Source organism: Pongo abelii, chromosome 13 (assembly GCF_028885655.2).
Source record: "Pongo abelii isolate AG06213 chromosome 13, NHGRI_mPonAbe1-v2.0_pri, whole genome shotgun sequence".
NCBI classification, from domain to species: Eukaryota; Metazoa; Chordata; class Mammalia; order Primates; family Hominidae; genus Pongo; species Pongo abelii.
In genome coordinates this window covers 90,140,455-90,165,855 of record NC_071998.2, presented here as the reverse complement: position 1 = coordinate 90,165,855, position 25,401 = coordinate 90,140,455, and the positions used below count along the sequence as shown (strand labels likewise).

At 40.4% G+C, this 25,401-nt stretch overlaps 1 protein-coding gene across 3 annotated transcripts in view; it reads right to left on the bottom strand.

The window, feature by feature from the left end:
* The window catches only part of TGFBR1 (transforming growth factor beta receptor 1), a 54,971-nt gene extending 30,433 nt beyond the window's left edge, over positions 1-24,538 (bottom strand). The window contains exons 1-2 of one of the 3 annotated variants that reach the window (XM_024252274.3): positions 24,343-24,538; positions 263-508 (exon numbers count right to left, since the gene is read on the bottom strand). In XM_024252274.3, the coding sequence (XP_024108042.2) occupies positions 263-508; positions 24,343-24,430 (334 nt within the window). In that variant the 5' untranslated portion in view covers positions 24,431-24,538. Of the gene's footprint in view, positions 1-262; positions 509-23,613; positions 23,635-24,342 lie in introns of those variants that run through there. The other 2 variants (XM_009244688.4, XM_054520360.2) reach the window with 2 other exon arrangements.
* Positions 24,539-25,401: the final 863 nt, after the last annotated feature.

Genomic DNA, 25,401 nt, shown 5'->3' with positions numbered 1-25,401 from the left:
TCAGAGTTTGCTTTTATCTATTCTTTTAGGTATAACAGACCTCAGAGAAAGTCCACCCTGGAACCACCTTCTTAAACAACACATACCCAGGAGGCAGGATCTTGGCTACTCTTATAAGTCTGTAACAGTGGACAAGTCACTTCTTGCCTCTAAACGGAATGAGTTGGATTAGACAATTTCTATGATCCCTTCCAGTTCTAAAATCACAGAGTATGAAGAGTTTTTCTTGTAGTATCTAGGAAAAAAATTTTATACAACTTACCAGTAGTTGGAAGTTCTATTTTATTGCAATGGTCCTGATTGCAGCAATATGTTGTAGTCACAGACCCAGTTTTTGAAGAGGGTGCACATACAAACGGCCTATCTCGAGGAATTAAGTCAATTTCAGCTATACACATGCTGTTGTGTATAACTTTGTCTGTGGTCTCTGTGACAGAGACAAAGCAGAGCCCATCTGTCACACAAGTAAAATTGTCTTTTGTACAGAGGTGGCAGAAACACTGTAACGCTGGAAAAAGAGAAAGATTCTATTAGAAAAAAATCTCAAGGTTAACAGTTTGAAATTATCCAATATTCACTCTAATAAAATACATTCTTGATCCTATTATCACACAATTTCTATGCACTGTTCAAAAAACAACTATTTGTTGCTCTTAGAAGTTTCAAATTATATTAAGAACCACATACACGTGGAAGCCTAAGGAAATGTAGTAACACTTGGACCCAGGTTTTTTCCTGAAGTTTTTTGCTTCCAAGTATAGAAAAATTTTGTTATGTTCAATTTCATCAAAGCAAGGTAAGCATTTGCCTTCCCATTAGAAACAAAGTACATTTAAATTTGTAATGGTTATACTTTTTTTTTTCTACCAGCCCCAAACTAAACATTCACATACTCCTCCTTTGAGAAGCAATGTGTGAAAACACTACCACCCATTAACTGTAGGCTAATGCCATTTCAATGGCTTTCTGGATAATGGAGTAACGGAAACAGATTTGTACTGAGCCAGACACTCTCTATTCCCCTTGGTGCAAACCCTAAAAAAGACATGTATATTCTGGCCAGGACTGGGGCATTCTCTTAGGGAAGCCAAGCAGACTACACCCGTAACAATACACACATGCTCCAATCACATAGGCAACCTAACTACAGAAATGACTGGCGGCAAAACACTAGCTTTGTGCCCACTTGTATCTACTTGAGCTTCATGGCTCAACCCCAGGAGTGACCTCTTTAGGGAAGCCTTCTAATTATCATCAACACCTTCTCATACACACAGATACACCTTCAACCATGCTCTCTGATGAAGTTAAGTGCTCTCCAAAACACACACTGCTTACCAGAATTGCTAGTTTTTTCTTTCTCCTATGAAACTGTAAACTCCTTGAGGCCAGATACCTGTATTAGTCATTTCAGTCAATCTGCCATCTAACACCATGCCTCATGCACAGCAGCATTCAAAAAATACTTGTTGAATCACAATGATAGAATGTGTGCATAATTTTACCATGGTCACATGAAACTGCAAAGCACAGACATGTTCTTAAATCCAAACATTCCAATTACTTGTTGGCAAGGGAATAAAAAGGAGTCCAGGTACATGGAATGGCCATCTATGACGTGAGCAGCGAGATCCACTCTATCTAGAAGAGTGGCTAGGCAGACAGGGGTAGGATAGACAGAGCTAACTCCCTGAACAGCTAACTTGCTGTACAAGAAAGGGGTAACTCAGCAGGACTGAGTTGCTCAAACCCTGCATATTCCCAAGAAAGACTTGTCTTCAAAACTGGCCTTGGCTGGCTCCTGGTAGATGAGCTCTGAACCTTTGGAATATTCTCCCTGATAAGAATATTTCTGTATGCCTGAGGCCTTGGGTCGCATAGTACCAATTTTGTCAGACAGCTTATTCTAACAATGGGATTTACAGTGAACACCTATTACTGCTGGGGGGCCGGGTAGGAGAAGTCTGAGGGGCTGAAGCCTGTCATGCAGGTGCTGCAAGCCTAAGTGACTGACCAACAATAAAAACCCTGGACACCAAGGCTCAAGCGAACTTCCCTGATTGACAACTTCGTGCATGTTGTCACACATTGTTGTTGAGAGAATTAAGGCCATCTGTGCTATGCCACTGGAATGGGACACCTGTTCTCCTAGACTTCACCCCGGGTGCCTTTTCCTTTTGCTGATGTTAACTGTATGGTTTTGCTGTAATACACTATAACCATGACTGTAACAGCTTTTCTGAGTCCTGTGCATCCTTCTAGCAAACCAAGTCTGAGGATGGCCCTGCAGACTCCCAACTCACTTGCTCAACGCAAATTCAGGAATGTCAGGTCCTCCTCAAGTAGCTGTTTCTTGGTTGCTGGCTTAATTCACATACTTGTCTATTATCTTTATAGACCAGTAAAGTTTTACCTTAATCATTATTAAAAATGCTTTCTTTATTCATAGACAGGTCAGCTATTTGCTTCCTAAGTATGAAAAAAACTCAAGGAAATTAAAAGAAAGAGACACAATTGTAATAAAGACTTCTTGACAAGGTGTGATGGTGATGGCTGTCTGGGTATAATTTCCTAAGGAGGAACTCTGAACCACGAATTCATGGACTGGCTTCAGAGGTATATGAATCCCATAAAACTATAAGCCAAATGTTATATGTATTTACATTTTCAAGGAAAAGCTTTCAAAGTCACTCACAAAGGAGTCTGTGACCCACAAAGCATTAAAACTACCACCGTAGGACATTGTCATAATTCTCTCCTAAATCCTCTTTACTCATGATTAGTCATTCAACCCATGTTTTCTAAGCATTACTTTTATCAGTTACTCTACCAAAAGCTTAGTACACAAAGATTAATAACTAATGGTCACAGCACTTGAAGAGCTCCAATGACAAGTGAAGGAGAACACTGTAATACAATGTGGTAATCGCTATACATAAAAAATATTGCCTTGAATACTCTCCCAGTTCTCAGATCACCATGGCTCCCCTATGCTGATGAGATAAGGGCTAAACACCTAGCCTAACAAGACTTTTAGCTTGGGGTTCCAATTTACTTCTCACATGGCAAATGCTATCTAGGGCTACACACCTCTCACCATTATAATAATCATGTCTTTCAAGACCTTGGTCTTTACATATACCATCTCTCTGTCTAGTTTAAACCTATCTTCTTATCTGATTCATCCTTTAAGACCCTATTTCAACAGGATCTTTGTCATTATGTGCTCTAAACCTCGCCCTTACCTTCACAATAATTGGTAGCTCCTTTCAATATGTTCCATAGTGCTCTTTGCATACCTTTAGAACAGCGCAAATCAATCTATTTATAGCTTGCTGTTAAAGGGTCTTTCATTGCCTTAGGAAGGGCCAAGCTTGTTTTGTTTTTCACATCTCTGAATCCTGGCTCCTTAGACAGTGATCAGAAAAATATTTGCTAAAACAATGTTTCCCAAATACACTGGGAGAAAAAAAGGATGTATAAGCTGAGTACAAGGTTTGAGAACATATTTTCATTTCACAGATAATCTAAAAACAAGGATAAACATTCAAAATCATGAGTAGCCACTGTCTCAACACTGGCACTAGGCTTTCACTGCTGCTTCTTCAGCTGTGTGAAGATCCCCTTCAGGCCAAATGTCCTTGTGGCACACTACACACAGCATACGTTCCATGGTCATTGTAAAAGAAAGAGTAAAAAATAAAGGGAATTTGAATCGACCATATGGCAATACAGGCATGGCATGCATATTCAAAAGCCAATAGCCTAACAGCCAATACCATATATGTACTTTATTATATGCAAGTGTTATATGGGTCCTACATGTGTAGTACAATTTGCAAACATTTGTTAGCAGTAAATATAATTGTAGGTATGCAATGTTTTTCCATTCTCATTTCCAGCAATAACTGGTTTAGAAAATCATTTAATGAAGATTTCAACAATGTCAAGATATTAACCTTATCTTCCAATGAACAAAATGGATGACATCTCAGTAAAACTTATAAGCCTGTATTTGAGGAATGCTTGCTGTCAAGTGTTTTGGTTAGGTATGATGTCTCATCCTGAACTTACCAACAAGGCCTTGAAGTTATTAATACCCTCCTGCATAACATTACTGATGAGAAGAGGCACTACTCACAGCTTTTATTATCACTGAAGTTAAAATACAGAAACAGATTTAAAATGGAATTAGACCTAAAGCTATTTTTTTCTACTGCAAAACCTAAACATCATCTGTCACATGGAATAATTGTATTCATTTGAATTTTGTTTTTTTTTGTAGTTGTCTTTGTATTTAATTTGCAGATTTGGTTTATAGTGGTGTATGAGCCAAGAACATAAGGGTTTTATATCTAGTTTCATGTCTACAGAATTTAAGTAACATTATGAAAAATACACTCTGTACTCCTTTCAAAGAGGTCATTACATTATGGTAAATTTGAAAAAGTCAGTGCTAAAGGGTTTTTCTTAACTACTCTTTCAATCAGAAGAGGTCACTAGACAAATAAAAACATCAAGATAACACAAAGCTTAACTAGGTAAAGATTTCTCTCTTCAGGGAATTAAAAAATTCCATTTCACCACTTGAAGTCAGTCTTGACTGACTACAAGACTGCTGTTATGTGATATGGCAAGATCGTTTAGGGAAAAAACTAAAACAGGAGCTTAATTTTTTCCATGAACATGAGTTTTAATTGCCATTTTTAAAAAAAAAATTCAAATTTATTTTATTAATAGATAGATTTGGCCCCTGGTTACTGCCCCGCCCCCCACCCCTACCTTTTATTCAACTAGGTTTTAAATTTTTAAATGCATATACATGGCAAAATTTCAATCTAAAAAATGTATACGATGACACCTCCTTCCGCCAGCCCAAAGCCCAAGTTCTCCTCACTCTGCAACACATCACCTTGACTCTTTCATTTAATTCTGCAATTATTCACTAAGCATCTCTATATACCAGGTACAGTGTGGGCTATGAGGTGCAGAGATGAGTAAGACAAGGTATTTGCACTTGAGTAGTTCACTAGGGTGGAAGGGAAAGGCATTAAACAGATAATTAAAATCCTGAGGAGAATGATCAAAGTGTTTCTACTCTGCTGTGGTAGAAGAGATTATCAAGAAAAGCTTCACCAGCATTCAAGTCAGAACTTGGAGAATATGTACAATTTGTCAGATAGATAAGGGTGAGAAAGCTTTCCTGACTGGGTTTTCTTTCTCAGTGGCAGGATTTCATCCTTAGTGGCTGGCATACCAAGTAAGATGATCAAATTTAAATTGTTCAAGATGCTAACCACCATGTTTTATTTCATCAGAAAAATAAACATAATACCTCTCTGACCTATTTCATCATCTGATTGAGCTAATCAAATGAGATACTGTACATTATTAACACATTTGGAAACAAACATAAATGATTATATAAACACAAAGAATTATCCCATATGATAAATGGCACTGTGCCAATGTGGTTTTTATTCGTAGGCCACTAAAGGTAAACTTCTTCCCAAAAGTAGTGACAAAATTCCACTGTAGAATCCCAGACTAATAGAACCACATGAAACTTTGAATACCATCTAGGCAATTCAGTTCTGTCATTTTATTAATGTAGAAACCAAAACTTAAGAAAAGCAAAACAATTTAAAAAATTTTAAAAAGAAAACCAAAAAACCAAAATGATTTATACAAATATTCTACCCAGATTACAGGTGGGCGTGAATCCTCACTATATTATTATCAGCCCACGAGTGAAATCTATGCAACTATTTGCTATACCACTATCCCCATGCTAAGTAACCCTAAACTTTAAAGACTCCCAGGTGGACCTGATTTGGTTTAGACTCCTACAGTTTTGACTCTTCTGCTTGATAGCAAAAATAAGAACCAAATCCCCTGTTTAGGACCTTTCTACTACATTGTCCAACTTTGTTCCCATGCCCCAATCTTTACCAGTGGGCATAGCTTTCTTAATTTTGAGATGCACATTTCTCTAAGCTTTACATTTCTAAAATTTGAATACAATTTACAATCAAAGTAAAAAGAAAACTCCGGCCTCCAGACTGAAAGGTTAAGACATGATGGGTTGTTGTAACCTATGTATGTGCAAACTTGGCTATACATAGAAAATATTACAAGTTGAGTATCCCTCATGCAAAATGCTCAGGACCAGAAGTGTTTTGGATTTGGGATTTTTTTCAGATTCTGGAATATTTGCATATACATAATGAGACATCTTGGGAATGGGACCCAAGTCTAAGTATAAAATTCATTAATGTTTCATATATGCTTTATATATATAGCCTGAAGGTAATTTAATATAATATTTGAAATAATTTTGAGCATGAAACAAAGTTCATGTTAAGTACTTATGTGCAGAATTTTCCACTTGTGGCATCATGTTGATGTGCTCAAAAGGTTTTGAATTTCAGATTGGGATGTTTGACTTGTATTCACTTCACCATCACTGTAATTATTTGTCTTGATAGCTCCCTTGCAACTATAACTTAGGTTAAACAAGGATTTCAGTATGATTCAGCATTAAAAGGAAAAGCTACTATGTACACAGAAAATTATATCAGAACCAGGCCAGGAAATACAATTACTAGCAGTGAAATTTCCAAATATTGCAGAATAAATCAGAATTTTCAAAGTTTGCAGATGTTAGCATGGTGACATTTAGTACCAAAGGAAGTGACGTGAGGAAAAAGAGACAACAGGACCCTTGGGGTTATTATTCATGGTATTATAGTATCGGGGTAACAACTCTCAGGGTAACATATCCCAAGTTGAGATCTTGGCTCTTGGTCCCAATATAAAGGATTTCCTTGGTTGCCTCATTTCAGTACATCTCGAGGTCACATATGGAAGCACTATTACTTCTATCTAATGCCAGGGCTACCCAGGGTTAATTCACAAGCCCATATGTCTTGCTAGAAAAGCTGAGAGGTAAACAGTTGTGTATAGTATTAATATATGGAACAGATATTTCTATCACCCTTGTTAAAGAAATAAAAATTAGCACCAGAAACCTTGTCTTCCCAGGCTTAGTGTGTCATCATCTATACAACCTACCCGTAGTCTTTTTATGCATATGCTTGAATACTCTTTCCTTTTTCAACCCTTATTACTGGCCCTCTCCAGCCTTCCATCACCTCTTCCTCCAATTCAGAGCTCAACTGAAATCTCTCTTTGAAATTCACTAGCAATGTCCTTCTGGTCAAATTCAATATTCTTTTCAAAACGTTTCAGGATATGAGACAGAGTGCCACCCTTTCTTTATTAGTTTTTATATGACACTGTACTTCCCAAACTTACTTTGCACTTGGCCCTTTGGTACATCTCAGATCTACATCTCCAAGCCTCTTGGCCTTTCACCTGTGCTCCAAGCTTGTATTTTAACTACATCCAGCAAACACTCTGCTTGGCTTACTTATCTATGCAAAGTCAAGCAGAGTGTTTAAAATCCAGTTTTTTCATCACTCTGACTTTGCTGGTGATGACCCTTATTTTCCTCACCCTACCCACTACAGCACAACTATACTTTTCTTCGCAGTGAGAGTATTTCCAAATATTACAAACATGTACCAACAGGCAAGTAAAAGACCTAACATGCACAATGTCCTTTATTCAGTTTGCTTCACTACAGCTGAAAGCAGATCACATCACTGCTGGCAAAGGTGAAGGCAAAAGTTGGAAGTTATTTAAAAACACCTTTCAGGGACTAACGTCAGCCCCTTTTCATCATCCAACCTATTCTTCTACCCCAGTTCTTCTGAGTAATCTGCCTTACCCCTTTTCTCCATTCTCAACACATGCCCCCTTCTCAAGGAGATGTGTCCTCTTTTCTCCCTCATCCAGCTCTGCAGTAAAGCATACTATATAGATTCTCCTTTTCTTTTTATTAAATATGTTGCTTATCTCTGTATACATGACTAAAACCCTGACCTCCAATTCCCTCCAGCCTACTATCCTAGGTTTTGTTCCTCAAAATACTCAGTTCTTCTCAATTCAACCCTTCTGGGGCTACCCTGCAGCAGTAATATCAAAGTAAGCTTGTCAAAATAGAGAACACCATATAACGTACATAAAATTTTCCTCTAGTCCAGATAATATTTCACCCCTGAATTTAGGGCATCAGAATAAACACCTGATTTTTTTCCAGATAAATTCCATTTACTTCTGCCACTTTTAAAGAATTTAAGATGCATTGTTTATCATTTAACTCACATCACATCTTAAAAGAACAGGGCACTCCCAAATTCACAAGCTCTTGTTTTTCCACATTATCTTCATTTTCCAGTCTCCTAGTTTTTATGGAATTAGCCAATATAATGTTAACTGATATCAGAGAAAACACACTAAGAATAGGCTGCCCAAATGGCAAGATGGGATTTAACAGGGCAACTAATACAAAGGCTTTCACTTAGATTCGAAATAAATCACACAAGTACAGCATAAAGATCCGGTTAGCAGATCTGAGGAGTTTAACAACACATTTTAAAAGAGTCAGAGCCTTTAAAAAGTATCTTTTAATCCATTAATTCTACTACTTAGAGTTGTCTGAGGAAACAATAGGTGAGAGCAAAAATCTAAACTTGCAGATGTTCATTACAGTATTTTATGATTGAAAACAACCTATGTGAATGACAATACAATGACAGAATGAATCCTTACACAATCATAAATGCAAGACTATATAGCCATTAAAACTGGTATTTTAGAAGTATGTTTAAGGACAAGGAAATGGTCCTACTACTAAAGGGCAGGAAGTAAAGCTGTATAGTGTGATTACAATTACAGTCCTGTCAAGTGACCTTGTTTTTGTTCCATTTCAATGAGTTGAGGGGATATTTTAATATACAGAGCAGATGTGTATACTTTGCCCTATCCCAGGCCCTGAAAAGAAATGGAGAAACTTCTATGTCTAAAGGTGAGTGCTAAAACAATAACCGAATTTCTTATTTCCTCTCAATCTAAGTATGCTTTTACACAGTTTCTTATTAGATTTTAATTTGACTAGTGGGTAGGTATTATAAGGATATGGTAGTTAAGTTGATGGAACTCAGAGACAGAAAGACTTAAGTTAAAATCCTATCTTTGCCAGTCAGGCACTGAGTAATCCTGAGGAAGTCACTTAACTTATTTGAACCTAAATTTCTTCAACTTACTTCCTAAATTTGTAACATACTAACAAACAGCACCAATCTCAGAAGGTTTGAGGGTTAATGAAATAGCATACACACAATACTTAGCACAGTACCCAGCACATAATAAAATGTTCAAAAATTAGTTTATGCACTTTTTCAACAAGTATTTCTTTAGAGCTCCTATTACGTGCCAGTCTCTGGTCTAGATGCTAGACAGAGAATCAGAGCTAATGCTGAGAAAGCTCTGGTAGGCAGTACTGACACAGAACACAATATAAACCATATGCATATACAACAGTGAATGTTCATGGTACCTATCAGCTCCTTCTCCTTCCTAAATATTCATACAGTTTTTCAACAATATGACTGAACAGACCTGGCTCAAGAACTTCACTACAGTAGAATTAGGCACACACAGAAAGTATATTTTCAGTTCCAACCCAAATTAACAGTGTAGGGACACATCCAGTGTGTATATGCAATATCCCTAATAAATAAGTTAATATCTAATTAGCCATAAAATGTTCATGCTGGAAGGAATGTGAACAGAAATATCAGATCCCAGCTCCTTTAGAGATGAAGAAACAGAAATGTCCTAACAGTTACATCAACATAATCTAGATTTATTCCAAAAGTACACAAAGAAAAAAAGGATTACTTGATAATCTACAGTGATTTCCACCCCTACTCCCCACAACCCCTCATGTAGGACGAACGAAAAATTTCAACCTTTCCCTTTGGAAAGCACGAGTGGCTGTAGGAGAGACTGGCTTGACTGCACAGATAAGGTGTAATAATGAACGTAAATGAAAGTGGCTGATCATCCTGGGCTAGGGGAATGACATACAAAACAGAACTGTGGTAGAGAAGGAACTGTGGTAAGAGAAGGAAGTGGTAACCACTCCCAGCTGCCATTGACTCGGGGCAGAGGAGAGCAATACCTGGGCCAGCAAACAGCGAAAGATCTGTTGGAGCCACAGTTGAAGAAATGAACTGATGGTCCTGGGCAGTTAGTAATTTTAGAAGCAGAAAGCAAGGCCTGAACACCTTTTCTCAGAACACAACAGTGAATGTAACCTGTGTAGGAAGAAAGAAAAAACCTTTAGGAAGATAGAGATAATTAGGATGAGATTCCTGTCCTCAAGTTCACAATGCAGAGAACATGCCACTGATAAATGATGATGCAAAGTGCACAGATCAGAGGACAGAAAAGGGAGATTTCTCTGAAATATGACACCTAAACTAAGACTTAAGGAAAGCTAGTGAAGAAAGGAAAGTCATTTTAGGTAGAGGATACAAAAAACATTGTACAAAAGACGCCAAAATAAAAGTTTGAGCCAGGCGTGGTGGCATGCACCTGTAGTCCCAGCTACTTGGGAGGCTGGGGCAGAAGGATCACTTGAGCCCCAGGAGTTTGAGGCTGCAGTGAGCCATGATCAGGCCACAGCACTCCAGCCTGGGCAACAGAGTGAGAGCCTGTCACAAAAAAAAAAAAAAAGAAAGAAAACAGTAAGGGAGTTTGGCAGTTTAGGGGATGTAAACAAAAACAAAAAAACTGATAAAATTCAACAGCTAGTCATGATTTTTAAAAATCTCAGTAAATTGCAGAATTTTAAACAAATTCTGAAATAATCAGATTAAATAAAAGGCATAAAAGCAGGCATTACATTTAATGTTGCATGACTGTCATTTTCCCTTGAAATCACAAATAAGAAAGGGCTATCCATCACTACTTCTCAACATTGTATTAGAGGTCTGAGTGTAGTAAGTCAGAAATAAGCAAAAGGAAGATAGACTGGAAAGACACAGAACTATCATTACTTGCAGAGGACAACTATGTACATGGAAAATCCAAAAGTGACCTACAGATTAACTATTAGAATCAATTAGTAAATCTAGCAAGGTCACTAATATAAGGTTACTCACTATACCAAAAAAAAAAATTAAAAAATTAAATTAAAAAATCATTCTTAAACCAGAAATAAATAGAAAACATTTTTTAAAAATCTAAAAACTAGGAATAAACCTAACAAAAGACAGGTAAGACCTCTGCAGAGAAAGCTTAAAAAATATTACTCATTGACAGAAATTACAAAGGAGATAAAATAAAATTTTAAAATGTATTTATAAATGGAGAAAAGTGACATGTTCCTAACTGGAAGATTCAATACTGTAAAGAGGTCAATATTCCATAAAGTGATCTGTAGATTCAATAAAATCAAATCAGAATCCTCACAGGGTTTTTTTATTCAATGGGAACTGACAAGTTGATTCTGAAATTTATACGGAAAAACAACATCACAAGAATAACCAAAGTAATCTTTGGAAGACTTACACTACTAGATATCAAGACTCCTAACATCATAATAATTAAGACAGTATGGTAATGGCACAAGGACAAATGGGCAAACAGAACAGAGATTACAGAGAAACAGACCCTCACATAAACAACCTCTTGATTTATGATGAAGGTGATCCTATTGTACACTGGGGGAAAAAAGGTTTTACCAATAAATGATTCTGAGTCAACTAGATATCCATATTTTTAAAATAATAAAAATCTCATACCATAATAAATAACCAACTCCAGATGGACTATACATCTCAATGTGAGAGGTAAAACCAATCTTTTAAATGAAAACACAGGAAAACATTTTTAAAACATTTGGGTCAGAAAAAGTAAGCAAACAGGATTCAAAAAGCACTTAACCTTAAAGAAAAAAATTGAAGGCCGGGCACGGTGGCTCACGCTGTAATCCCCATACTTTGGGAGGCCAAGGCAGGCGGATCACCTGAGGTCAGGAATTCGAGACCAGCCTGGCCAACACGGTGAAACCCTGTCTCTACTAAAAATACCAAAATAAATTAGCCAGGTGTAGTGGTGGATGCCTGTAATCCCAGCTACACGGGAGGCTGAGACAGGAGAATCGCTTGAACCCAGGAGGCAGAGGTTGCAGTGAGCCAAGATCACGCAACTGCACTCCAGCCTGGGTGACACAGTGAGACTCCATCTCATCTGAAACGTTCATCTCCCTTGTCAAACAAAATACCAAAGCAAAGCAGTTAAATTGTGGTTGCAGTCTCCTAGAAGAACACAGCTGAATTGAACCAAGCAAGGACAGAAAAGCCCACCAAAATGAAGGACCTTTTGTATTATTTCTATATTTGCATTTTTATAATATTTTTAATCATTAAATTTTGGACTCCCTTGGAGCCTAAAGATATAAGCATCTAGTGCTGACTGAACTCCTTTCAGGTGAACATTTGCCCTTTGAGACTAAACTATGTGTATATGAAAACTTAGGCTTGAGATGTACTGTAACCAAGCTAATAAAGTTTTCAGACCTCAAAATCTACATGCCGAGACTTGGCATTAGGAATATGGGTTTCCAATTGCTGGTAGCATTGATACAGTAGCATCTTGGCTACTGAAGAAAGTGGTGGGTTGGTTATTAAAAGATAAGGATCTATCAGGCTCAGGGGCGTAAGGGTCTTGATGTCATTTATACCTTAGATAACTGATGATACAACACCGAAGACTATCTTGCAGAATTATGAAATCTATATATGAGTCAATAATCACTAGGCAATAGATAATAGTTTAGAATGGTTCACAGGTGATTATACTCATTTCTTCCATGAGATTTTCCTTTTTCCCAGTTACAGAGACTAAGCTAAATCAGATGGAAGCACCCAATTTCTTAGGGCAACTACGCTATTTCCTCAGGGACACAACCATCTGTTTGCAATGCACAGCTAATTCTGAGCCTGCTGGTCCTTGCAGAGTTTCCCTTAAGACTTCTGCCTGATGCCTAAAATCCCTTAAAACTCCTCCCTCCTTTCCCTTCTCCCGTGGTAAGGCAAGAGCAGGCTGGATCTGACAAAACTTAAATGATAGATGAGATCTAGATAAAATACTTACGTGGCCTTTTTTTTTTTTTTTTTAAGAATAAAGTGAAGAAACAATTATGATCATGGGGAGAAAGAACGTGAGAGCAGAAAGGCTCAAGTTTATACATGCATTGAAATAAGAAGGAAGAAAACAAAAGGACAATGCACCATGGAAAGAAGGAAAGCAAAATAATGGAAAGGGAGAAAAAAGGAGCATCTCTTCCTAGGAAAGTAATCTACAATGCTGTGTTAATCTGCCAGCGCTTTGGTGGGACTGGCAATCAGAAATTGTCTTTCCTCATTGACAAACATGACCAGACTCTGGCCCCTGGTTTCTAATTTTTTTCCCAAATGTAAAATGAGACAAAATAACTAAAACTACTTTAACTTGTTTATTTTGATAAAATAATTACATATAATTATTGTTGAAGGAAATCTACAATACACAATCTTGGGTGTTTTTATTTGAATCTATCGCACATTGAATAACAAAATTAAAATGTCAGTTTCTCAATTGGAGAAAGTACTCAAATCAACAACCATGTGCAAAAAGAGACCCAATTAGAGCACATTATAGTTTGATTTGAAAATGAATACATCAAGCAAAAAATAAAAATCCCATACATATATCGTGTGCATGCATACAAATGAAAGGGCAGTTGCTGCATTTCTATCTCTGTATGTCTTTTCAAGTTTAACTCTATCCTCCATGTTCAGTGCTCCCAAATATCTATATTAGTCCTAGTTTCTCGCAGAAAAAGCCATTTGTTTTTGCCTTTTCCCTGGGGACCTATTTGTAATTCGATGCATATTTAAGAATCTTATAATGTAGAAATGTAACAGGATGCCTGAACAAGGTGTCCTAGAACTATAAATACACACTATTATGTAATCAGTGAGGTTTACATCTAGGAAATCTAGATGGAATGGTTTTCCTGAAGCAAATGAACAAAAATAAGGAGGTTCAGTCTTGGTGGTAAGAACAAGGAAACACTGGAACAGACCTGAAGTAGTACAGCAACTGCAGAAAAAAGGAAAAGTGAATCCTTACAAATCATGAGAGTGATAAACCCTAATTGTTCACTTTATTTTTCAATGGCCCATGTACAAAGACTTCTATAAAAGCTTCTGCTCAAGAACAGAGAGAAGCTTGTTTTTCCCAATGAAATCAGAATGCTTCTAACCACAGAATGCCCTCATGCTAATGAACGTGCCTACCTTTTCAATTAATACTGGGATTACTGTGAGACCAGTATAGTAGGGCCACACTCTCAGATAAGTGTGATCTCTCCTAAAGTAATCATTCCCAACGTCCATTACTCAGAAATGAAGCAGTTCTTCAAACAAGAAACCCAAGCAAAGACACTCTGGATCTTACTGATTTGCACCTGTTTGAAGGTAAATGTCTGGCTCTGCCTTTGGTGGCAGTACTCAGATGAAGTGTATCAAATGGAGACACACCAAAAGATAAGGGCATGAGAAAAATGTCTTTGTAAGCCAGACTGAATAGTTTCATGTTGCTCTCTATTCACTATCCTCTAGCTTTTAGCAAAGCTTGATTTAAATGTCCTAGCCTTACATCAGCTGTTCCATTGTCATTACGGAAAGACTAATGTGTTCATACTTGGATCAGAGACTTAAACTGGAGAAGAAAGATGGTGGCAGCAGCACTAAATTGAACCCTCAATACGTGTTAAGGGGGAAGCCTCAGAACAAGAATCAGATTATTGCCAGATCCAGCAATAACCCCTTACCACTTGGAGATTCTCCCTGTATTACAATCTTGGTGTTTGGGGCTCCACTTTATTAAGGAAGGTGGCAGCCTCCTCATGAACCCTCGATAGGCAATGAGATCTATGCAAATTATCAGTCTTCCTTACTTGCCTTGGTTACCAGAAAACTCAGAGCTAAGTATTGTGTTCAACTTCTAAAGCTTTCCTCAGCTAAACTTACGGATAATTGTTCTCTTTTTGACTTTCCCTTTTTGACTTACTGATTCTTATCTTTTGTGGTCAGTAGATTTGGTCTTACTGAATTTGCTATTTTTTTTTTCTTTTATTATTATTATTATTATTATTATACTTTAGGTTTTATGGTACATGTGCGCAATGTGCAGGTAAGTTACATATGTATACATGTGCCATGCTGGTGCGCTGCACCCACCAACTCGTCATCTAGCATTAGGTATATCTCCCAATGCTATCCCTCCCCCCTCCCCCCACCCCACAACAGTCCCCAGAGTGTGATGTTCCCCTTCCTGTGTCCATGTGTTCTCATTGTTCAATTCCCACCTATGAGTGAGAATATGCGGTGTTTGGTTTTTTGTTCTTGCGATAGTTTACTGAGAATGATGATTTCCAATTTCATCCATGTCCCTACAAAGGACGTGAACTCATCATTTTTTATGGCTGCATTTCAAGCTTCCAAAATCCTTTTTTGGAAAATGACCAAAATACAAGCCAATCAATGGACAAACTAACTTTTCTCATATAATACAGGAGCGACAAGATACTGCTCATCTTGAAGCCATGAATCCTAGGGATACTTAGACTATATTTGGCTAAAACCAGTAAGCAAGGAAGCTTGGATTATGCCCAAAAGTACAGAATTCTAGAGGAGAAACAGAGCTTAGAGATAAACAAGTCCGACCTCCCACCTAATGTAAGAAATTCCTTCTACAATTTCTCAGACAGAAGGTTATCTAGCCTCTGCCTGAATAGTTCCAGTGTGACAGGGAACATACTACCTTACAATGTTCCATTTTGACAGCTATGGTAGAGAGTCATTCCTTACATTGAGCTGAATTCTTCCTTTCAGTCTACCAATTAATTCTAGTTCTTCATTACACAGACATTTCTTCTTTCAGAAGACATTCTTTCACTTATTTAAATATATAATAATTCCCCTTTATTGAACACCTACTGGTGTCAGGCTATGTACTAAGTGTAAATACTACTGTACACTATCTTCACAACGATCAGGTAAATTAGGAACTATCCTCTTTTGAAAAGTGAGTCACAGATACACTGATTAGACTCTAATTACAGCCAGATATGTTGGCACTTATATACTACTCCTATAAACAAAGATTTCATTAAATTTCTGACAACCGAGTCACATGAATTTAATCCGCCTTCAAAACTGAAAGAAAAACTTAAGTTAGATCAATCCAAGTAGAAAAAGAGAGATGGTCTAGGGATACAACTGCACCAGTGTTTGGTTCATTGAGAAAAACAACAGGAAAAGCATTTAAAAGGATAGCCATCAGGGAGTTCCAGGAGATAGTAAAGCTGACACCTGTAACATCAGCAACCATGACCTGAGGCCTAGGCCGCAAGCAGGAAACTTCCTCTCTTTTATCTCAGCCAAGAACCACACTCCCAAGAGATCAAACGCATTACTGCAGAGAAAGCAGCACTGTCTGAAGGTTAATTTCAATACAACCAGAAGATCACAAGTAGTTCTGAATATATACATCTTTACTAAGAGAGATGGGGGAAAAATAGCATGAACCTGCAAAACAGGAAAGAACCATATCCCAACAAACGGACCAGGAGTCCAGATACAAGCTAGGACTTCACGGTCTAAATAAAAACTCCATTTAAGGTAGCGTTTTAGGACACTAGAATCCTCCCACCCCCAAAAGAGAAAGACAGAGAGAGAGAGAGAATATGAGGTGAATGCTAGATGCTAGTAGCCATTTCTTTGGTTAAGGTTCTCTCCCATTTCCAACTAGGTTCCATTTTTTTTAAATCTTTGCTGACTACTGAGCAATTTTATTTGGCTACCTTCACCTCAAACTCAACATGCTTAAACCAGAATTCATCTCCCCTTAATCCTCGTGCCAAATTACTCACTAAGTTACAGGCATTATCCAGCCTAAAAAAGCTTGGAGTCATTCTTTTTTCTTTCATGGAGTCACTCTTAATTTCTGTACTCCACCTCTTTACAGCTAAGACCTACTGCCACTCAACAAATTTTACTGAGTGCCTAGGATGCACCAGGCACTTTCCATACACTTGAGATACGTTAGTGAACAAAACGAAGACATCCACTTTCACAAAGCTTAGAATGATAGGAAGGAGACAATAAACAGTAAATAAGTATATATGACAAGTAAATAAATACAGTATGTTAGAAGGTATTGTTACAGAGAAGGAAAGCACTGTAGGATGATGACAATATTTTAAAAGGTGGCAGGATAAGCCTCACTGAGAAAAAGGTGTCATCTGAGCAAAGACTTGCAGGAGGTGAGGGAGGAAGCCATTCAGGTATGTGAGGGAAGAGCACACAAGCAAGGGAACAGCCACACACAGGCCCTACTACTAATTCCTCTGATTTCTTTGTTTCAAATGTCATACAGTCACCATATCACCCCGTTCTCAATGCCATCAAACCAACTCCAAAATCTTCCTGGGTAGCCACCCTGATCCATTCCCTCTGTGGCACAATTAGACATTCTTTTTCCACATTAAAACCACTCACCTGATTTTCAAGGCCCATAATTCTCTGAGCCCACCCTTTACACCATGAACTTCCATTTCTCCCCTTAGAAATCCTGAAACTTAGAATGCTCTTTCTCCACACATGCCATCCTCTCCAGCCAAGAAGTGCCTCCTCTCCACCACACATCTACTCAAAGCCCTATCCTCCTGCAAGGCAGAGATCAAGTCCTACCTCCTCTGTAAAGCAGTCCTTGTGGTTGCTAGTACTTAGTCTGTAGTCATATTTCCTCAGCATCAATTTTTTAAAAAGCAAGACTGCCTCTTACTTTTCCTATATTTCTCACCATGTTGATCACTACTAAATATTTGCTAAGAATAGATGAGCTATTTCCTCTGTAAACTGAAGCTCTTTCCTCTGTAAACTGAAGCTCTTTGTCAATTTAAACACTTTTATTAGCTTTCATAAACTGCTGAAATACAATGATTAAAGAATGCTTTGTTGCTGTTTTTTTGTTTGTTTTTTTGTTGTTGTTGAGATGGAGTTTCACTCTGTCGCCCGGGCTGGAGTGCAGTGGCGCGATCTCGGCTCACTGCAAACTCCGCCTCCCGGGTTCAAGTGACTCTCCTGCCTTAGCCTCCCAAGTAGCTGGGATTACAGGTGCCTGCCACTACGTCCAGCTAATTTTTTGTATTTTTAGTAGAGACAGGGTTTCATCATGTTGGCCAGGCTGGTCTCAAACTCCTGACCTCGTGATTCGCCCACTTCGGCCTCCCAAAGTGCTGGGATTACAGCTGTGAGCTACTGTGCCCAGCCCAAGAATGGTTTTTTATACTCAAAAAAAAAAAAAAAAAAAAAAAGCATGGGTGCAGGATATGCCAAAATGTTAATGGCTGGTGATGGCTTTTTTCTTTTCTCTAATACAAATTTTCAGTCCTGTGCTTATGTAACTTTTAGAAGAAAAGAATTTGCTATGAATATATGTATAAATCAATACAAATAGTAAGTGATCAACTATCACTGGACTCGTCAGGGAGGTTCGAATTACCTAAAAATATAATGTTAAAGAAAGACTGTATCTGAATGGCCTGCAGTTGCAAAGAAACAGTAAAACTGTAATCAAGGCAATCTGAAGCAAATTCTCATGGTTTGCAAAAAAGAGAAAGGAAACTTTCCTGCTGAAGCGGCTCTCACAATGTATTTACTCTATATGAAAGCAGCATGGACGTACGTGACCCCATCATAAGTAGAGGAGCATTTGTATAGAAAAAGAGCACGTACCCTGGAGTACTCAAATGCAGGCTCCACCTTTCATTAACAGCATAACTTCAGTTTCCTGGCCTATAAAATGGAAACAGAGGGTCTTCTTTCATAGATAGGAACTAGGTTCCAATCTGAGCAAAATTGTGTCAATTCTGCCTACCCAGGCAGATGGGGTTTATGGTAATACAAAATCATTTGAGTCTCAGTGGTTGAACTACTGTTAGTCTACATCTGTGCCATTCAAAGCAGTGTCTTTCTTTTATATATGTATTTACGATTAGAGGATGAAAAAATACTAACACCTTTGGATAACGTTTAGAGTTGAAAAGAATCTTGGGGTAGAGCCGATGTTACCAAAACCTACAGTTATCTTCTGAGCACTGGTCACCTGTATCTGGAACAAATGGACTTAAGAGTTTGGAAATTAACCAGCAAATAAGTAAGAAGTTTTGGTACTCTATACAACTACCATTCAAGGTTGGTTATGAGAATTAAATGATGGCGTATTAGCCATGGTCAAAGAAAAAAAAAGAGAGAAGAGAGAATTAAACGAGACAAGACAGGTAGAATATGTAGCATATTCTTGTAACCCTTCAAGAAATTTCAAAGCAACCTGTGTGTATACTCTGCAAGTCAATTTTTTTTTTAAGTTAGATTAGAAATCGTTCTTTGAGGGAGCAGCTTCACAAAAGACTTGATCTGATCTATAAAATTGGACCATAAAACCAACTGGACTTAATCCACTAGTTAAGAAAGTGATGTCTGAGATGAATAATTACTAATCTACCAACCAATTTTCTTCATGATGAAGAAGGGTAGCCAAAAGGAAACTTACCTGGAAAGCAAACAACACATAAAATTGGATCTAATTCAGAGCGGTAAACAATTTTAATGTTTATGGAGACTGCCTGGATTTGACATTGAGAAAATTCAGTTAAGAATGGCATTAAATATTATCCTAAGTATTGGAGTTAGGCTGGGTCAAAACAGACCATAAATTTTGAGAAGACTCCAAAACTTTCCTCAAGCTAGTTCTATGGGACAAAGCATAAAAAAATCCCTGAGAAATACGCCAGCATCTGCCCTCAATTCCAGAAGCAGGAAGCAAAGATGTGACCCAATCACATGATATCAAACCACAGTCCATCTGTTCAGAGAACTCTGTGTTACGTAAGCCATGACCAAGGAAGAACTGCAAAAGGCAAGAGGTTTGTCAACATTTGCAAGGGGCTCTGTGGTTTGAAGAGACACGTTCTCACATCAGAAGGGCCATCCATAGGATAACAGTATTTTCAAAATTCCATTTATTACACATGAACATATTTGGTGCAATAAAATGACACTACAAGAATGGTGTTGAGTCCCTGCAACTGCTCAACTAAGGCCTAGAACCTTTCGACAGGGGTCTTCCCTACATGAGTGGCCCTCCTCACAGGAACAAGATTTATCTTCCTCTTGATTATTTTTACGTCAATTCCTCTCTTAATTTCAACAACAAAGCGGATCATCTAATATTCTAAACCAAGGCCTTCTAATTACACCCCAATTCAATTAACTGTACTTACTCAAGACCATCTTCCAAACTACTATAGGCCTACTTTTCTCAATCAATAAGTATATACCAGGTCCTTTTATCAGCAATTAAAAAAAATACTGACCTTTCCCTTGAGGACTTTAAGGCTTTAATCATTCCCCTCCCTTCCACCTTTAGAATTCACTTTTCATAAATTCTGTGAAGTTCAAGGCCTACTTCACTTAAGGAAGTCACTCATCCCTTCGTGGATGCCAACCACCTATCCCAACCCTGTCCCACTCCCACCTCCAAGTCCTTTACATTTTAAAGCACCATATAGGGCACGAGATGTGGAATCAGAAAATCAAAGTTCCTGTCTCTGTTCTGCCCCTGTGCCACCCTAAGAAATTCACCTGAGTCGTTTTTTCATCTGTAAATTGAAGTGATAATATACTCAGGGCTTCCACCATTTGAATGCCTAGCCCTACTGGGCATCCCATAATGTTATTCTTCCTCACTCATTCCACTGTGATTACTTTTATGTTTTGTTTCCAGCTGTGTACTATAGCTTTTAGGATTGGGGAAAAAATGATAGAGGTTAATACATCCAAATTCCACAGTACAGAATAAGGAACCTAACTCTGAAGAGTAACTTGCCAGTCAGTCAGTAAAAGCCTTGTTTCCTCCCTTGGAGTAGGCCCCAGGACAGTTGGGGACACAACTTTAAAAGAACTTTCACACTCATCAAATCCCCCTCTGAATTCTACCCACCCTTCAAAGTCAGTTTAATTCCCAAGTGTCCAGGAAGCCTCCCCCAATCATTCCAGCTTACACTAATCATTTCCCTTTTTGAATACTAATGCCTCCCTATAGAAATGATATTAAAAATATTTAACAACTGGCACTACAAGGGTACCAACCAATCAGAAAGGATGTTTAACCAAAACACACATAGCCCAGTGGGAGCTGCTTATTGAACATCAGTCCTGCTCATTAGTAACAACACAGAATAGCAACCTCAAACTCAAATACCACTTTCTCATGTGATCTTCACAATCTCATGAATCAGGCAAAAGTAGGTATTGCCCCTATTTTCTGCATAACTGCTGGTGAAGGTGGGACAAATAACCAATTGCTTTCAACACGCTATACAACTTTTCCTGATTATTTATACGGAATTACAAGTTAATATTGCATAAACTGGACTTACATAAAACAGTATAAATATTAAAGGAATGCTCAAATAGAAATCAACAAGCATTTATGTGGAATAGAATATAAAACACAGCGCTAAGTTCTGAGGCCATAAAAGAAAGAAATGGCACGAATCTTGTCCTCTGGGTACCTATAACACATTCAAGTAGAGTTAAGTAGCAGCACAGGCAGTAGAAATGGACAACACAAACTGTTAAGTGTTGCAGAGTTCTGGAAGACAAAGAATTCAAGAACTAAACCAGCACAGGAAGTCAGGGCTGAGAACTTCTCACACTCCCAAAAAAGGGGCAAAACTAAATGTGTAGTGAAAAGGCTGAACAGTCAGGAGTCAGTGAGAAAGAGAAATTGCTCGAAGATCTGCAGTAGTGAGAAATGAGATCCCTGGTAGGATACTCAGAGATGGCCCCAATCATAAGCTGCTAAGTGTTGTTCTAAGTGCTGAATACAAATGGGAAATCTTATAAACCTTCATGGGGATGGCTGAGGAAGATTAGTTTGGCAGTAGCCATAGAAAAGCCTAGATGAGAGAAACACGGGAAAGCAACTAGATTTGGAGGATAACAGGCAGGATTAAGCTGAAGGCTGCATACCAAGAAAGGAGGAGACATTCAAGAGGCATTCATAGAAGAGTTGGATTGGGGGCATGTTTTCAAAGAAAAAAAGTTATGAAATTGCAGAAAGGAAGCAAACAGCATTCTCAGATGGGATATACATAGAGACATAGTGGTACTAAACTGTGCACTAGGGACAAGGAATCAATTTTCCTAGAGAAACCTATGTTGGAGAGAGAAGTTGGGCAGAGAACAATAAAACATACTCAGAACATAAAAAGGTGCAAGTCTTTACAAGGGAAGCCAAGTTACAGAGGAAATAAAAAGCATTTGACCTTTTTCAGAATGTCTTTTAAGGGTGGACTGACGCATCATCATAACCAACAGGAAGGGCAGACAAGCTGAGGCAGTCTGGGCTTAGAGTAATAAGCACCTGGACAGCTTTGTATTTTGTGCATACCATGGAGACTGTAAACTCCTCCAGGACATGGACTGAGCAATGTTCTGTATCTTCAACTAAGTCCACTACTGTTACTTGAATACATGAACGCTTCTTGTGCTACTTCTGGTGGAAAAGAGTGCACTGTGTTATTCAAGTTAATAGTGGTGTGGAAATGTTACCTGTGTTTCATGCCTAACTATATTGATTCTCCCAAATGTCCACACAGTTATCTTGCCTTCCTCCCTAGGCCAATGTCAAAAATCCATTGTTTCCTCTAATGCAGGCCCACGTGAAGGGACTCAGGAATGTGCTAAGAGTCGGAATGAAGCCTATCTGATATTCAAATTATGAGGACAGAATCCAAAGTGAATAATAAAGACCAATTGCTCATTAGACGACTGAAGAAGAAAAATGGGCTACGCCAGATAGCATGATGTATATATATATATATATATATATATATATATATATATGACATACAGGTTTTGGAAACTGAGATCTGAGTGAAAATCCTAGCTTTAGCGCTTAAGTTATTGGGTACTTAATGTGTCTGCACCCCACTTTGCACATCTGTAAAGTGGGGCAAACGCCACTACTCCTGGGAGTTTACTTGTGGTGATTAAATAATGTACTTATACAATAGTGTACTTTATGCATTTACATCGCAGTAATGCACAATACATAGACGGTAGCTATTAGGACTAATTATAATCGTCATCGTCAGTCTTGATTTTTTTAAAAAATGTCAACATCTTTTGTCCAGTTTCAGAAACAGAAATGTACTTTCACTGCATTTTAGTTGCTAACACTGAGGCTGTATATTTTAGCTTCTAGTGTCTCAGTTCAGCTGCTAACGAAGTTTTTCACTCATCCCTTCGTGGACGCCAACCACCTACCCCAACCTGATTTACTCTTTTGAAAAATCCAGCGAACATTCTTTCTTGAAAACCAGGTATACAGATGTCTGATTCAAACTATTAACTGTCACTCAAGAAAAGGAACATCGCGAGTGACGTTCCTTCGAGGAAATAAAAAGCGTTTAATCAATTCACAGTCATTCCCAAAATTTCCAAAACCCGCAGAATGAGCAAACGTTCAAGTTTCCACTACGAAAACAATCCGTGGCCGTCTGGTTACTGGACTCACTTCAACACTCCCCAGACGCACGAAAGAAGAAACATTCCGCGCATCTCCGCGCTTCCTTCTTCTCACACAAAGCCCCCCTGGCTGGAAGAGCAGCCCCTTCCAGCAGGGTCTGGTCGGGTCGAGCCGGGCGGGAGTCAGGGCGGCCTGCGGACGCAGGGGTCTCACCACACGTCGCCCCCGACTCCCACTGGACGAAGCCCTAGCGGCTCGGAGCTCACACCCTGCCCGGGAGCCGCCTTCCACCCCAACCTCAAACCCCGCCCCGGGCCCGGCAGCCTCGGGCACGGACCCTCTTGGGGCGGGGGTCCCCGGAACAAGGTCACGCCGTGCCCAAGGGGCGGCGGCGGGCAGCCACGGCTCTGCCAGTCCCTGCCGGCCTCGCACTCTCCGCCCCTGGCCCTCGCCCACTCACACCCCAGAGGACAGCCCCAGACCTCGGACGACTCCGCCCGACTCCACATCCCCAGGGAGTCCCGAGCGGGGCGGCCTCGAGCAGCCGGACACGTCCGCCCGCGCCCGGACACACGCCCCTGCCCCGCCTCCGCTCCCCGCTTGCGGTTCGCCCGGCGGCCGCCGAGCCGCGCGGCGCCACGAGAGCCCAGGCCGGGCACCGGCGCCACCACCTGCGCCCCCGGCCCCGCGCCATGTTTGAGAAAGAGCAGGAGTGAGCCAGAGGCCGGGCCCGGCCCGCGCGCCCCGCAGTCGCCCGCCCGCCGCGCCGCCGCTCACCCGTCGCCCCCGGGAGCAGCGCCGCCGCCGCCGCCGCCAGCACGAGGAGGAGCAGCCGGGGACGCGGAGCAGCGGCCGCCGCCTCCATGGTCCCGCCGCCACCGCCTGTGGCCCGGCCCGGCCCGGCTGCTGCCTCACCCCAGCAAGCCTCGCCTCGCCCCACCTCCCTAGCCGCCGCGGCGGCCTCGCTCCGGCCCTTTGTAACTGCTCGGGGAACGCGCGTCCATTGGCTGCCGGGCTCCCACCGGCCCCGCCTCCCCGCCGCCGCGAGCGGCTAAGCGGGACCCAGCCGGGAGCCCCGCCTGCAGGCCCGCCGGGCAGCCAATCCGCAGCCGCGGGCGCCTGTTTCTGGCCACGCCCCACGCACCCCTGGGGCCGGGCCGCCAGACCCCAGCCCCGGCCGGATCGGCTCCCGGCTCCGAGAGGCCGCGTGGGGGCGGGGTCTGCCAGCCCGAGCACCGCTCAGCCGCTAGCCCCGGAGGGCCGGATAGAGCGATGGGTGTGTCTGTGTGAGTCTCTTTCGGAAAAAGGCTGTGGCCGTTCGACGCTCTTTTCTTCTAACCTCCTCTAGGCGCGGAAGATCTGGTACTGCCTCAGCCCCACCCTGACCCCATTCACAGCCCCGCATTGGCAATCCCAGCACATGCCACCCAGATCCGCTGCAGCGCCAGGCCCCTGCATCCACTTCAACTTCCCCTCTCCAAGTCCACGCATCAACTTCAGCATTCCACCGAAGATCCCTCCTCAGTGCCCTTCACATGCGACTCACTCTTCTATTTCCTCCTGCTCCCAGCGGTCACCCCAAACCCAGCTCCCCCACCCAGTTCCAAACCTAGAAAGTCCCCAGATCCCAGCGTCAGACCCAGATCCTGAGCCCAAACACACCCCCAAATAGCCTCCCGCCTCCCTCCAGCAAAGATCCAGGATGGGGATCCAAGCCGCACTCCTCTCAAACCCCTTCCCGATCCAGGTTGGAAAGGCAGGATCCCCACCCCAACCCCTCAAAGGAGGGGTTCCCCCTTCTTAGCACCCAGCTCCCGCGGGGCGGAGGGGGAGCAG